Source organism: Cannabis sativa, chromosome 5, assembly GCF_029168945.1.
Source record: "Cannabis sativa cultivar Pink pepper isolate KNU-18-1 chromosome 5, ASM2916894v1, whole genome shotgun sequence".
NCBI classification, from domain to species: Eukaryota; Viridiplantae; Streptophyta; class Magnoliopsida; order Rosales; family Cannabaceae; genus Cannabis; species Cannabis sativa.
In genome coordinates this window covers 8,299,248-8,316,467 of record NC_083605.1, presented here as the reverse complement: position 1 = coordinate 8,316,467, position 17,220 = coordinate 8,299,248, and the positions used below count along the sequence as shown (strand labels likewise).

The following is a 17,220-nucleotide window of genomic DNA, read 5'->3' as shown; positions in this document are numbered from 1 at the left end:
TGTAAATGACATATGTATCCAATATTAATAAAATTATAAAAACCGTCCTGTTTCATCAGTATGAACTCCGATAGTTCTTAAATCTAAAAGTAAATGATACTACATGTTTTTGTTAAAATCTAATAATTTATAATTTGAACCTTATATGTGTTCTATTTAAAATACTGACACAATCTGTACTGACGAAATTACAATTTTAATAATATTAGATTCTTATGGCACTGATAAAAACTCGTTGGGCTTAGGACGGTTTACAAATCAAAACTTTTGGTACATGTTAGGGGTGTTCGCGGTGCGGGTGGTGCGATTTTTGACAATTTTTTCCAATCAACTTGCATATACAGTTTTTCTAATTTCACAAACTGCACCCACACCGCAAAACTAAAAAATCGCAAAAATCGCGCCACAAAAAATAGTGCGGTGCAGTGCAGTTTTTGTGATTTTTGCAGTTTGGACTATCACCAAATGATTAAACTATCACAAATACAACAAAACTTGAGCAACACTTGTCAAAAAAACCATAAGGCTTAAAATAAATATGAAAAAAAAAATATAAGTTTCAACCGTATAATAATTAGTGGGCTTTGGGTTGAACATTCACATATTAGACCTAAATAAATATAAAAATTAGTATTTTATAATGTGCAGTGCAGTGCGGTTTGAACTGCATATTAACAATTTAAAACCATAAACTGCACCACACTGCATAATTTAAGAAAAATTCAAACCGCGACTGCACCGTAAATAATTTCAAACCATATTTTTTTTACGGTGCGGTGTGATGCGGACAGTTTGAGATGTTTGATGAACACTCCTGTGTTTTCACAACAAATAGATTAGGGGACTAATTTGTGAAGAAAGATAATTTGAGGACTAAATTGCCAAATAAGATAAAGATTAAGGACTAAAGACAAAAAAGCCCTCATTTTATTTCTCAACACAATCACACTCTCTGTCGCCTCGTTTGCCTCACGTACACAACCAGAAGAAGAAGAAGAAGAAAACAATAACACACACCTTCTTCTCTCGGTCATTCATGGCCTCCCAAACGGAACCAAACCGCCCTCCGAATCCCTTATCTCAAATTATCCACTCAACCACCTCCAATCTTCTCTCTGTTTTCAACCCCAAGAAATCGACTCCGTCTGCTCCTTCTAGGCTCTGCGTTCCTATTCTTATCCCTGACACGCCCAAGCCACTCGCCTTCGAATCATCTCCGCTCGACTCGGCACCACCCTCCAAATCGACTCTCAAAGGCGTTCCCTCGGCGCCGGAGTCCACTTCGGCGTTCCCTTCCTCGGTTAGGATTTCTGGGCTCAAGTCTAAATCCAAAGGTGGAGGACCTGCCTTTGTGGGTCAGGTCTTCAGTATGTGTGACCTCTCTGGAACTGGTCTCATGGCTGTCTCGACCCACTTCGACATACCCTTTATTTCCCAAAGGTTCGTTATCCTAATCTTCTTTATTATTTTTTTTTTCTTTTAAATAATAATTGAAAAAAAAAAAGCAGAAACAATTTTGTCTTAAAGTTTGAACTTTGTATATGGTAGTATAATGGTGTTAGCTCATATGGGCAAATTATACTTTTTCATTTTCTTTAATGCTACTATGTGCTTTATTGTATAACATTATCTTTGCTTTTGCAAGTAGTCATGTTTTTTTTTTTGGCTTAGTATCTAGACTGGATAGCAATTTATGTGTTCCGAGTTTGTAATATTTAAAATTAAAACTACGTAGCATGAATGTGAATTTGAGGTAATAGCTGAATTGTGCTCAATTTTGTTCTAACTTGTTTTGAATGATACTTTTGACATGTAGAACTCCCGAGTGGCTTAAGAAGATGTTTGCAACAATTACTAGGAGTGAGAGAAAGGGTCCTGTGTTCAGGTTTTTCTTGGATTTAGGTGATGCAGGTATGGTTCGATGAAGTCTCCTATGCTTCTCCTTCTTTAGTTGTATCCATTTCTATAAGACTTACATTTCTAAACAAAATATTCTATTAATTTTATCTGTAATTTGATAGACAACAATGAGATGTACTAATGCCACTTGGGGCTAGCACAAGTGGTTGGGTGTGTGAGTGTGTGTGGAGGGGGGGAGGATTTCAAGTCCCATTGTATCACATGAGAACTAAGTACTAATTATTGCCGAAACTAAATTTTGAGTTCATTCGATAAACATTTTTCGCGATAATATTTTAGTGGCAATGTAAGATAAAATAGTTATCTCTTGTTTCCCCTGTTTTCCCCTTTTATAGACTCTCAGGGAGCTGCTGATTCTTCCTTGTAATTGTAGTATAATGATTTGGAGTTTTGACTTTACATTTTCTAGTTTCATATGTCAAACGGCTGAATATTCCAAGTGGCGTGGTGGGTGCCTGTCGTCTTGATTTAGCATATGAGCATTTCAAGGTATTGATTGTTGATGACTTCTCTTGATATTTGTATATGTCTGATAGCTGGATTATATTGGTCTCAAATATTTTCTTATCATTCATTGTCGTTTTCATTTGCACATTTGGCAGCTCATCTTGTTTGTTTGTTTTTTCATTTTCCACTTATTATTTTGGTGGTATTAGTGCTCATACTGACACTGCTAGTTGTATGATATTTATGCAAGGAGGAACTATTTGAAAACCATAGTTGTCTCTAATGTTTGAATGATGGGCATTTTCATTTTCTCATTATTATCTCTAGTACATTTTGCTTTTCTAAATTTCTAGAAGAAGCAACTGTTGTTTCTTTGTGTATCATTACATGTTATGCTCTTTGGATTATTTTTAAATTTTCTTTGTTTTATGCAGGAAAAACCACACTTGTTCCAGTTTGTTCCAAATGAGAAACAGGTATAAAATGAAACTATACAGTGTTTGTCTTGTAACATATATCAAACTTATCTTTAAAATATGTTGTTCCTTCAGATCAAGGCGGCAAACAAAATTCTTAAAACAATACCTCAGAATTCTGGATGCAAAAAGGTTGATGGAGTTCCAGTTTTCACTGCTCAAAATTTAGATATTGCAATAGCAACTACAGATGGGATTAAATGGTGTGTTTCTTCTCTGCTATTTTCTAGGTTATGTTAGATTTACTTTATTTTCTGGTTAATTGTTTGCTCGATCAGTGAGTAGCTGTATTATGAAGTCCTTCCAAATTATCATTGAAGGTTTTTGCCTATTAAATTGAAGTTAATTTCAGGGTATCTGTTGCTTATTTGATTTTTGTTTATGTAATCAGGTATACTCCCTACTTTTTTGATAAAAGCATGCTTGATAACATTCTTGAAGAATCTGTTGATCAGCATTTCCATTCTTTAATTCAAACTCGGCACATTCAACGTCGACGGGATGTGATTGATGATAATTTGTCAGCAGAAGTGATTGAGGAGATGGGAGATAACTTGTGGGAGCCTCCAGAGGTAATAAAACAACCAAAATCTAGTATTACTTCTTGATCCCTATCAAAAGTTATAAGCCCGTATTTAGCCAAAGTTCAGGCATATCTTGGTTTTTTGTTTTAATATATATGGGATATAGTCATTTGGTACTTAAGCTTTAAGTAAATACAACTTTGGTACCTATGTTGTTGATAATGATCATCAGGTACCTTCTAATTTGTAAATCAGTGTAAAATGGTTCCCTATATTCTCAATAATAGTCATCTGTAATTTGAAAATTGTATAAAATGGTACCTGTCATTCATTCATGCGGATAAGCGCATTTGGTACCTGTTTAATTTGTTGACCATTTGGAAGCCAGGGTACCATTCTATATCCATTTTCAAATTACCCGATACCCAATGATCATTATCTAGAGCATAAGGTATAAATCTGTATTGCATCACCAAATATGTAAATATATTTAGCATGTCTATTACTAACTTGGAAGACTCAGCAATTTTGATGCTTTTTTGTAAACTTGGATCATTATGATATGTTATGTCCTTGTCACAACTTTCTGGTCCTCTATAGAAGGAGAATATCATTAATATAGATAAGACTATGATTCTCGCAACATATTTTTACATAACACCAGGTCTGACTTTTAACTAATATAATTTTGTGAATAGGTTCAAGAAGTGATGGATGAGGTGGGGAATCCTGGAATTCCTTTGAGTGTCATTTCCAAGGCTGCTGAAATGCAGCTTCTTTATGCTGTTGATAAGGTACTCCTGGGCAATAGGTGGTTACGGAAAGCAACAGGCATTCAACCGAAGTTCCCTTATATGGTCGACTCCTTTGAAAAGAGGTATAATTTTTTTTACAAGTGTTCATTTTAAGACAATGCTATTGCTTATGCCTGTCATGCAATTCCTATGTCATAGTGAACCATATTTTGTAAATTTTATTGTAGGACGGCTGCTTCTTTTTTGAGAGCCTCTGAGTCGACGGCATGCTTAGGAAACTCTGAGACAGAAAATAATTGTAAAGAACTTTTGCATCCTAGCACTACAGAGCTTCAAGTTAGAAATGGCAGTTCTTCAGAGCTTCAAGTTAAAGATGATAGTTTGTCAGAGCTTCAAGTTGAACATGATGGCGGGACAGAGCTTCTAGTCAATGGTGATATTCAAAATAAGCAAGGAAATAGACCTGGTTTTCGTCTTCCTTTTAGAGATTGGTTTAATCTTCCTTTCTCAAAACAGAACCATCAGAATGAGGTATCATCTAAAGAACAAATGAAGCAAAAGATGCAGCCAAATCCATTTCTTCCAAAGATTACGATGGTGGGTATTTCAACAGGTGACTCAGCACAGATGAACAAAGCAAATTTAAAAAAGACAATGGATGATCTAACAAAAGAACTGGAGCATCAAGATCAGGAAAACACCACCGGTAGTAACACTTCCTGGAATGACGAAATCACAGCCGAAGATAGAGATCCACTCTTTGTGGCTAATGTGGGCGATTACTATTCTGGTGTGGCAAAGACTGGTTCAGCTCGATGGGTTCGTGGAGCAAACAACTAAAGAGCCTTACTAACAGCCCATATCATTTTTGCTCGAGTGTGAATATTCATTTCTCAATATAGAAAATGGAAGAAGAAAGGTCTGCAACATGGATGCAGGCTGCTTGTTATATTCCTTGATTTATTCTCTGATCTTTGTTGTAAAAAGATGTTGAATATTAGAGATATTTATTCTCTGATCCTTGTTGTAATATTAGCAATGAAAAATTCTAAGTTTTCCCATGTAGTTTCAGTGTTCTACTGTCATTTTTTTGACACCTTAGCTTACCATGCATTATTTCTTAACATTAACAAAATGCACCAACATATTATGAGGTTTAGTTTCTTCCAATTGTTGTGATTTTGCATCAAGTACAACTATAGGGACTTTGATATAAGATGATGGAGATGTTCAGTACTACAATTCCTACTAACCAAGTTAATTTATAATCATTCAAAGCAATAAAATCTAATGTACAATGAATGTAACTAGTGTCATATATTAATGGAGATGGTTCCCTTGGTGCTGTGAGTGAGTGGCCTCTCTAATAATCTCCTAGTTTCTCTCTCAAGAAAAGAAGCTAAAAGAAAGAAAAGAGTAGTGGAATCTTAGTTGCCTCTAGATAACAATCTTTGCTTTTGTTTTGATAACACTACAAAGAAAAAAAAAGGTACTTTCATGACCATCACTAAACATGTCCTCTTGCCAAACTTAATGACACTATCTTGACCCTCCTCTTCTTTAATTTTCTTCCTCATATATCTAGCAAAATCACTAATTAAAAACAGAATTGTTTTTCTTCAGAAGATCCCATGATAATGACAATCATATATCATTTCATCTTATCCAACTTTTAATCCTCCACACCAAACAGTACATTCCTTTTTTTTGGGGGGGGGGGGGGTTTGTTCATTTCAACATCAATCTAATCTTATCCAACTTTGAAGTAGGCCAGAAGAGCATAACCTAGTCCAAACAATAACCCTTTTTTTTGGGAGCAAATGGCTCACATGGAGTCAAAATGGAGCACTATTTTTCTCTTCGTACACAAGTCACTGAAGTACATTATCATACATCTTAGTGTAACATACTAATAGTATACAAATTTAATAAGTTGTTTTGTAAGATTAATTTATGATTTATGACTTACTAACATTTTTCTCTGGTTGGTTCGGTTGAAAATTGACAAAGCAGAAAAAAGAAAGAAAAGGAAATTGTATTTTTACTATCTATGTTTGAAATGATCAAAATCAACTCTGAGCCGACCAAGAAAAAAAAAAGTTCAAGATTATCAATTTGGATTTAAGATATTTATATATTTATATATGTTTGTAAGTCATGCATATAAATATTTATTTCCTAAATTTTGGACATTTCCTATGATTCTATGAGATCATTTGATTAGTTAGTGGTGGTCCCGTGATTACATTTGAAACATAAATATTTGCTAAATTTTCTACTTCATTCCCCTTTATATTATCACACTAAGGGCTCGTTTGGAACGCCGTATTAGGTCGTATTGTATTGTATTGTATTATATTGAATTGCATTTTATGCAATATTTTTATGTAAAACTATATGTGGTATTAAATTTGATGGACACCTAAATATATAATATTTTAGTATAAATTAAAGTTTAACATAGTATTATATAAAAATATGATATATAATTCAATTCAATATAATACAATACAATACAATACGACCTAATACGGCGTTCCAAACGAGCCCTAAATGTATATATTTTCTTTTTTGTTATTTAATTAAGTCAATCTGCTTATAGACTATTAATTAAAACCAAATTATATAATCCCCGTAAGTTATAGTATAATATGTAAAATATTTGATGAAATAATATATTTTATTGATTGCATACATATTAAACTATGATATAAATAAGAGTAGTTCGCCGTAAAATTTTGAATATTTTAATTTTTATAAATTTAATTTTTTTTATTTTTTTTACGGCAAAATCTTGTCAATTTTTTTTTTTTTTTTGTAAATTTGAGACGTTAGTTATATATTACCGTTAAATACTAACTAGATGACCACTGTGTACACTTGTGAGTTGTGAGGATCGTCCCTAAAATTAAGTGGGCCATAAAAAAAAATTCTCTCTCTCTTTATATTATTCATAAGAATTGTCGAGCCACATATTGCTAGTTTCATTTAAGATTTTGATTTTTTAAGATTTTAAATATATTTTATTTTAAAGATTACAAATTTTTTGTTTGAAAAAATTAAATATTTATATTTGAAATATTATTTAATAATGTATTAAAAATAATATTAGTGTAATTATAAAATTGTAAATAAATTTATTATTGGAGTAGTAGATTATTTTATTTAGCTCTTTTTTTAAACATAGCATTGTAATGTAAGTTTATATCTATAAATATTCTGTAAAGTGTTAATATTATATGAACTTTTGCATTTATAAAGCTAAAAAGTGGGTCAATGACAGAAGTGGTATTTCTGCAATCACACAAAGATAGAAGTGGTATTTCTGCTAAACCATAACACTTGAATCATCGGGGCGAATTAACACCAACCAATAAGAAAGAAAAAAAAAACAGAGAACCATTTTGAAAAATGGAGAACTTTATTATTTTTTATTTATAAGAAAATTTCATGGAAGCCATTACATAAACATAGACTAAGAAGAATCCCCTCCTGATGGAATATAAGGAACAATCACTATTACATAGAAAACCAATAACTCTTCAATGAAGATCACAGTAAGGAAGAAATACCTTAGGAAGAACTCAAATAGTGCAAGTCGCCACCAATGATTTGGAAGGCCCAGCTATTATTCCAGAATTTTTCATGACAAAATTCAAATTTCTTAGCGCTAACCTGATCGAATTTTTCATTCAGAAAACCTGATCGAATTCTTAATTGTTATGAGTTTGACAATCATTCTTGCAATAAAATCTTGGCAATCGATCTCTTTCTGGGCGCTTCGATTTCTTCTTTCCTTGAGTACTTTCACGATGAGAAAAGGGTTGTGAATACTTAAAATTGGAAAACAATGAGAATGAAAAGGATTTTTTACAATCGCAATTTAAATATTTTTTTTAATAACCAAAAAGAATTCCCTAACATAGAAATGCCTATTACAATTTAAAGTGAAACAGAAAATAAAATTTGAATATATAAACTTTTAAGTATTGTGTTTAATATATGAGTTTGCACGATCAGATTTAGAACGGTTTCAAGGTGGAGTTGGTTTCGATAAAGAGACTTTTGGGTGGACAGGTGGTTAGAGCTTTTCTTGGAGGGATTTTAGGGGTCTTTGTTTATTTTAATTTTATTAATATTTTTATTTGTTATTTTTGTTGATAGATAACGTGAGGTTAACTTTAACGGAATCAATAAACCAAAAAACGTTAAACCAAAAATTGTCGTTAGATAGACACTTTTAATATATAAAGATAAAGATATAAATATACTCATCTAACTCAAATTAATTTTTTTTTTCTTTCTCTCAGTTATTTATATATTATATGAGCTACGGCTTACCGTATATCTTTAATTATGCGCTCATCTCGGCCCAATAAAGGCAGGATATGTTGGGTTTTATGCCCTAAATAAAACTCATTTCAATATAATCAGATTTACTTATTAATATAGATCAGAAATAACATTTAATGTTGCATGATTCACATGATTTATTTCATGATTATTTACATAATGTATGAATTCTATTTAAGTCCAGAACATATCAATTTGTTAATGATTATAGTGTTGTCAACACAGTGGAATATAATCTTAATTATATGTTCGAAAGTTTATTCCCTGATTTGTCAGTTCACTGGATTTAGACTGACATGATAATCAGCGATATGTATCCTTACACCTTGGATAAGTGTTATGTCTTTTCCAGGGTATTGGCAAAGTTTACCGGCATCGGATGTATGGAGTATACATCGGAAGGGACCGATATTGAACTTTGATTAGATTTGTTAAAATTTACCGTAATATCTATTCAATTCAATATCACCTGTTGATCCTAGATCAAATGATCTTAATCCTGATATGTTGAGGTTCGATCTCAAGAGTATTATACATGTTCTTTGATTTGTTAGTTAAGCCTACTTTTTGGTCAGGGTGATACATTTTGGGAACATGATAGTATAATTGAGTGGGAGCGCTAACATAAATATGGAATCTATAACTTCTATAGGAATTTAGAAGTGAAACGATGATATCCTTCGAGCTTGGCTAAACAGAGATAAATGGTGGAGATCTCATTTCACTTCGCTGAAATATCATTTATACGGAGCTAAGTGTTTTAAGGATAAAATACATTGAAGGTGTAACGGTAACTTAGTGCCTTTTCAATGTAGATCATCTATTAGAGGGTCATTGATCAAATTAGGATTATAATAATGGATAACTAATGACGTATCTATATCGTGGAACATATAGAGCGTTCTATATACTGAGAGTGCAATTCTAAGTTCTATGCGTGGATTCAACAAAGAATTAATAAGTCAGTGAATTTAAGATATAAATTCTTGATCTGCTAATTGGAAGCTCGGATATATAGACCCATGGTCCCCATACTAGTTGAGACCATATTGCTTGTAAGACTTAGTTAATTGATTTTGATTAATCAATTATAATTCTAAAGTTAGACTATGTCTACTTTATGAATTTTCACTAAGCAAGGGCGAAATTGTAAAGAAAAGAGATTCTAGGTTTATTTATTAATTAAGAGACTTTATATGTCTAATTAATAAATATATTAAATGATAATATTATTTAATAATTAATTTTTAGTTATTAAATAATTAGAATTGGCATTTAAATGGTTGAATTTGAAAATTGGCATTTTTGAAAAAATGAGATGCAGAAATGATAAAACAGCAAAATTACATAAGTGAGGCCCATTATCCAAAGCCCATGGCCGGCCACACTTATAGGGTTTTATCATTTATTTTTTCATTATTTTAATGCCAAATAATTCTAATTTAAACCTAGGTGGTTACCTATAAATAGATAGTGATGGCTCTCATTCACACTTAACTTTGTCAGATGAAATTTGAGCCTCTTTCTATTCTCTATAGCCGAAACCTCTTATTCTCTTTTCTTCTTCAATAATTTCGAAATCCTTGAGTGATAGAGTAGTGCCCACACACATCAAGTGGTATCTCAATCATAGTGTGTAAGACTGTGGAAAATCAGCCAACAAGAAGGAGAATCATTATCAAAGGAAGGAGAGAAAGAGATCCAGGTTCAGATCTTGGTGATGCTCTGCTACAGAAAGGAATCAAGGGCTAGAGATCTGAACGGAAGGAGTCATTATATTCCGCTTCACCCAATGTAAGATTTTCTTAAACTCTTATGTGTTTATTTCATTGTTTTAGAATTCATATTAGGATGTTAATGAAACATACTTGTTAGTAAATCTAGATTCTTGTAAAATATTTCCTTTAGGATATTCATAGCTGTGTAAAAACCTCATTTATTTGGCTTGATTTGTAATCAAATCCCACAATTTTAGGGATAATAGCCGTAAATGTATTTTGGTCAGCTTTGTAATTAACTACCACTATGCAATTATAAATAGTGGCAGATAAGATCAAAAGGGGCGACGAAAAAACTCTTATACAAGAGGCCCTAAAAAAATATACTTAGAAATCTGAATAAGATTGACACGTGGACTATGAAAAATTTTAACTGCAAAACCACGTAAAAAACCTGGTGTTCATATTTTATTTTTCTATAGTTTTTATTATTTCTGTGTTGAATCATAATCGTGAGGCTCAAATTTGGTTAACAAAAATCTGCGTTAATAGTTACATGCTGCATGATAAGTAAAAAGATGTCTCACAAAAGCTATATAAGCTTATGAGAGAAAAAACACTTTTCACTTTCCATATTTCATTCTCTCTTTAGAAAGAGCAACTTTTGAAAGCTCCTCCTTCTCCCTAGAGTTCGATGCCCATTGTGCTTCAACTCCTAGGATTTTCATGCCAATTTGACGATCCAAGCTTCCCATCCTCTTCACCAAAAGTTTCTAGTAGTGGGTAAGATTTCCAATCTTGCTATTTACTTGTTTTAGTTGATTTTGCCATGGTTGTATGATGCTTTTCTTTGCTTTGAATATTTTTTGATTCCCACGTTAGATTGTAATCTTTTTGGTATTTTGATCCGCATGATAGTCTTAGGATGTATAATGTGTAATTTTCTAACAAAAAAAAATCTAATTTTGACCTTCGTTGTGATTCTTGACTCTTTGAGTCACGAAGAACACAAAGAACATGAAGAACGTATTTGAGTTCTTAAAAAACACATGCTTAGATCTGAAACACACCCAAGCCGACCATAGGGGTCTTGTTCAAGACCTGGTCAACCATGAGTCTTTCTCATGGGAGCTGGCTAGCCATAGGGGGTACCCCAAAAGCTGGTCGGCCGATGCCTGGGCTAAGGGTCCCTAGCCAGCCCTTTGTAAGGTCATGGAACCCTGGCTGGCCCTCTCTAAGCTTGGGAATCCTAGGCGGCCAAGGCTAATGTTCCAAGCGAGCGACTAAGTTTTTGTTCTCGTTTGACCTCGACAAGGGTTTGGTGACGACCTTGTAGGCATATACAATTGTAATCTTATACGTGGTTCCCTTAGAAATCCTATATGAGATATAATGGTGAGTCTATTATAGTCGGATGTACAATTTAAGACTCAGCAGTTTTCCAAGTAAATATACTTAAGATGAAACCTCGCTAATACCTAGCCTTATACAATGTAGTTTATCTGGCAAGTACTGTTGGAATTTATTTTACCAGGATCTTAGATCTACTCACAAGTATGTTTATTAACATCCTAAATAAGAACTTTCTAAAACGATAAATTAAACACATATAAAGTTTAAGAAACCTTACATTGGGTGCAGCGGAATTAAATGACTCCTTCCGTTCAGATCTCTAACCCTTGTATCCTTTCTGTAGCAGAGTATTATCAAGATCTGAACCTGGATCTCTTTCTCTGAATCCTTGATGCTGAATCTCCTTTGCTGATGATCTTTCTTCACGATCTTCCTCACTATGATTGAGGTATTGCTTGCTGTGTGTGGGCACTACTCTAATCACTAGGGTAAGTTCGAAAATCAAAGGAAGAAGAGAGAGAGTGAGTGGAGGCTAGGGAAGAGAGATAGGAGGCTCAGGTTTTTCTAATTCAAAAAGTGTAAAGTGTTATTTTCCTGAAGCCTTCACTATCTATTTATAGCATTCCACTAGGGTTAGGTTTGAATTATTTGGCATTAAAATAATGAAAATATCAACTTAAAAAGCCTACGAAGGTGGCCGGCCATGGCTTAGTGGATTGGGCCTTGCTTTTTGCAATTTTGCAATTTTAACACCTTTTGTATCTGATTTTCTCAAAAATGCCAATTTCCTAATTCAACCATTTAAATGCCAATTCTAACAATTTAATAACTATAAATAATTATTAAATAATATTGTCATTTATCATATTTATTAATTGAACCATACAAAGTATCATAATTAACAAATATGCCCCTATTAACTCTTTCTTTACAATTTCGCCCTTACTTAGTGAAAATTTCACAAATAGACATAGTCTAACTTGTGAGTTATAATTGATTAATCAAAACCAATTACATGAGTCTTACAAACAATATTATCTCAACTAGTGCGGGGACCATGGGTTTATATAACCGAGCTTCCAATAAGTAGATCAAGAATTTAGCACTAAAATTCACTAACTTATTAATTCTTCGTTGAATCCACGCATATAACTTAGAATTGCACTCTCAGTATATAGAATGCTCTATATGTTCCACCATATAGACACATCATTAGTTATCCATTGTTATAATCCTAATTTGATCAATGATCCTCTATATGAATGATCTACACTGTAAAGGGATTAGATTACCGTAACACCCTACTATGTATTTTATCCTTAAAACACTTGACCCCGTATAAATGATATTTCAGCTTATGTGAAATGAGATCTCCACCATTTATTTTCGTTTGGTTAAGCTCGAAGGAGATCATCCTTTGCTTACTATTCGCCAGATAGAAGCTATAGATTCCATGTTTATGCTAGCGCTCCCACTCAATTGCACTACCGTGTTCCCAAAATGTACGTATCACCCTGACCTAAAAGTAGGCTTAACTAACAAATCAAAGAACACAAATAGCCTTTCAAGATTGAGCCTAATCATAACAGGATTAAGATCATTTGATCTAGGATCAACTTGGCGATATTGACTTGAATAGATTTTGCGGTAAGTTTAATTAAATCTAAGTCAAAGTTCAATATCGGTCCCTTCCGATGCATACTCCATGCATCCAACCTGAGCTTTACTTTAACCAATGTTCTGGAAAGAACATAGTATTTCTCCAAATACAAGTAGACTCTTGTTGTAGATTATCATATCAGTAAAACCCTGTGTCTGATAAATCTAGGAAACTTTATTCACATAGTCATGTTTACTTTCCAATGTGATGACAACACAATAAACATGATCAAGTATGTGAAAAGGGTTTAGGATGAATTTATAAATCAAATAGACAAGCAATTGATAAAGTGAACCAAAACATACACAAATGAATGAAAAATACTTATGTTTCTTTATTGATGTTGAATAAAATAGATTACATTGAAATGGAGTTTTATTTAGGGCATAAAACCTAACAAGTACCCTTGGGTACGACTGGCCGGTACAACTGGACAGAATTTTGTCTATACCTTGTAGCTTTGTCAGGTTGCTCACCTCCCCTTGTCTCTTCTATGCAAGTGATTTTAAGTAGTGATCTGGGGAGTTGACAACTACATTGTTATAAGTCGAGTCAGATTTACTTTTGTAAGCTAGCATCCAGTCTGTTCCCTAGCAACTTTCTTAGTGATCTCTGGGCTGATATTGATACATTTTGGTTAAAACTAAGAAGACTTACCGTAGAGCACCACCTCTTAACCCTCACATTGCCAGGTTGGAAACAATGGGCAGGGTTGGTATAGTGGGGGAGGAGACACAACCTCTTGATGGTAAAGATACAAAGGTCGGCCACGCAAAGGCACCTGTGGCTAACCATGGTGCTGAGAGTCTGAAAAATGAGTCCAAGGTGGAGGAGGCTATGCCTGCTAGGAGGAGGACGTACAGGACTTGTACTGTATTCTCCAACAACCCTCTCGGATCATATGATGATGACAGTCAGACATTGAGCAGGCTTGGTCCGCCTTCGGTTATCGGTGTAGAACATGTCTTTGTACAGGCTTCGGAGCCTCAGGCTCTCGATGCTGGGGCACAGGGAAATCGTTGGGTCTCTCCTCCTTCTATTATCACTGCTAGGGTTCTTGATAGGATACGCAAGAGTGGATTGGTGAGAGGCGTCCAATGTGAGGTGCCGTTGAAGGACCGACGAGCGCACCAGTTGGCCCTTAATTTGATGGCGTGGTCGGAGCGCCATATTTAGCAGGGGCAGTGCTGCCATTACACCCTTATTTTAGAGACATCACCGCTTACTTCGGGATGTATCCAACACAAATCACCTCGAAAGGTATCAAGCGCACAAATCACCCTTTGAGGTGGATAGTTTGTCACTTCATCGTTTTGCTTGAGTACTTGGACTCCTCCTTGGTTGGAGTACTGAGTAGATGGCTTGGCCTTCTTGTTGGTGAGTTGTATTGCCACTTGGTACTGATGTTAGCCACGTAGACATGCCACGTCAGGTGGAAAAAACGGGATAACACACTTCATTAGCCCAAGCTCTCTCTTCTCTATTTCTCTCTTCTTTATTTTTTACTTTGTTTTTCAGAATTCACCATGACCAAAACAAAGAACCTTGGTTGAACAAGGAAGCTGGTCGACACCGAGGCTGCTATGGAGGGGGTTCAATAAGAAATGTCTAAGAAATTGTCCTCATTGGTTTATTTTTATGAGCCCCAAGCTTAGTTCTCTTTCTCTTACTTCGTTCTTTTTTTTTTCAATTGTTGGATTGTGGTTGAACCTTGCTTATCATATTATGTCTTTGGCCCTTAAAGATAAACAAAAAGGAAGAGTAATATAGTTTAATTTTTTGGATTGTATACTTAACTTTAGACCATTTTTCTAAGGGGAGTTGAGTTTGGTATTTTGTGTTAGAGTTAGTATTTTATTTTGTGCTAATGGTGTGCTTTTCAGGGGGAGTGTATTTTTGTGATTTTGCTACCTTTGTTTTGCATGTATTTTAAAGTTAAAATATATTTTGATTATCTAAAGTGCCAAAGGAGGAGATTGTTAGATCATTTTTTTAGAAATTTAGTTGTCAAAATATTATTTAAAGTTTATTGTGCAATTAAATTAATTTTCTTGTGTTAATTCTTGACTTTGATTGCACTTTTTCTTTAAGGAAAGTTTTATTTACAGTTGGTATTTTTTGTTTAAAAAACTTGTTTTACAAGAGAACGAATTTTCTTTATGGAAAGTTATCTATTTTTGGAAAATTTGACTTTCCCTTATTCTAATTGTTAAATTACTTGAAATTTAGGCAAATATGGATTTGTGAATCTCAACTTGATTTCGGTTGAGTGATATCATTCCTTTATATAGACAAATCCCAAAAGGGTTAGAATTACAAATACAGGGCTGCTGATACACAGAGTGTACAGCTGTCAAATAAAATCTTAACAGAAAAAGGGAATATTCCCAAAACAATGATTTCCTAATGATTACAATTCCAACGGTACAATCATTGAGAGATCCCAAATCAAGGAGAATGGAGGAGATGCTGACAGCTGCTAATGTAGGGACCATTACAGAGATGAAGGCTCCTCTGTAGTAGAATTTCATTTCTTCACATCCTCTCTCAAACGCAGGGGTGAACTTGCCATCCCAAGTTTGTTGATAAGAAAATGAAATCTTGAGTTTGGCAATCCTTTTGTCAAACAGTCAGCCACTTTATCCGATGAAGGCACATATCTAATGTCTAATTCCTTGTTCAGAACCTTGTCTCGAATGAAGTGTATGTCAACTTCGATATGTTTGGTTCGGGCATGAAAAACAGGGTTCGAAGCAAGGGCACTTGCTCCCATGTTATCACACCAGGTTACAGCTGTTGGTGTTTGGAATTTGATCTCCTTCAGCAACGATTCGATCCATGATATCTCAACTGCAACATGTGCCAAAGCACGATATTCCGACTCTATACTTGACCTTGCTACAACCGTTTGTTTCTTGGAGGACCAAGAGACTAGAGTGTTACCAAAGAATACACAATATCCGACAACTGATCGTCTGTCGTCAGGGCAGCAAGCCCAATCTACATCCGAGTAACCAGTGATACTTAGAGGTTCATCATAGCTGATGTGGAATCCTTTGTTGATTGTTCCTTTGAGATATCTCAGTACCCTTTTGGCTCCACTCCAATGAGCAGTAGTGGGAGATTTCAAGAATTGACTGAGTTTGTTGACAGCGTACGAAATGTCTGGCCTTGTATGACATAGATATTGAAGTCCTCCTATTATGCTTCTGTATTCACTGGGATTTGAGAGCAGTTCACCATCTGTTAGTGACATTGGTTTTCCTGCAGTTGCAGGTGTTGGGCACGACTTCAAGTTGGTGAACTTTGTTCTTTTCAACAAATCTTCAATATATTTAGATTGAGTCAAGTATAGGCCAATTTCATCTCTGAAAACTTCAATTCCCAAGAAATAGTGTAGAGGTCCGAGATCCTTGAGAGTGAATTTTTGATTGAGAGCTGTGATGAAATCTTTTAACTTGTTGCTGTTGTTTCCAGTCACTATTATATCATCAACATATATCAATATGATGATGATGTTGGTTCCTTGACCATAGAAGAACAGAGAGGTGTCAGATTTGGAATTTTTAAAATTCCAACTGATCAAGGTGACTTTCAACTTGTCAAACCAAGCTCTTGGAGCTTGTTTCAGTCCATATAAGGACTTGTTGAGTTTACACACATAGTGTTCATTGCCTTTTTCTTCAAAGCCTTTCGGTTGTAGCATGTAGACATCCTCTTCAAGTGTGCCATTTAAAAAGGCATTATTGATATCCAATTGTCTTATTTCCCAGCCATAAGTTACAGCTATAGTCAATACGATTCTCATAGTAGATGGCTTTATCACGGGACTGAAAGTTTCACCAAAGACTATGCCTGGTCTTTGGTGAAATCCTTTGGCAACTAAACGAGCTTTGCAGCGTTGATGTGTACCATCAGCATTGAATTTGTGACGAAAAATCCATTTGTTTCCAATCAGATTCTGGTGTGGAGAAGGCAAGACCAGATCCCAAGTCTTGTTATTTTTCAGAGCTG

General features: G+C 34.4%; 1 protein-coding gene across 1 annotated transcript; it reads left to right on the top strand.

The window, feature by feature from the left end:
* The first annotated feature begins 916 nt into the window (after positions 1 to 916).
* Positions 917 to 5,187, top strand: LOC115716663 (uncharacterized). Its single transcript, XM_061115367.1, has 8 exons — positions 917 to 1,440; positions 1,817 to 1,911; positions 2,330 to 2,409; positions 2,802 to 2,843; positions 2,919 to 3,046; positions 3,235 to 3,415; positions 4,066 to 4,244; positions 4,350 to 5,187. Exons 1-8 carry the CDS (start codon positions 1,037 to 1,039, stop codon positions 4,960 to 4,962), a joined length of 1,722 nt encoding a protein of 573 aa, XP_060971350.1. The 5' UTR covers positions 917 to 1,036; the 3' UTR covers positions 4,963 to 5,187.
* Positions 5,188 to 17,220: the final 12,033 nt, after the last annotated feature.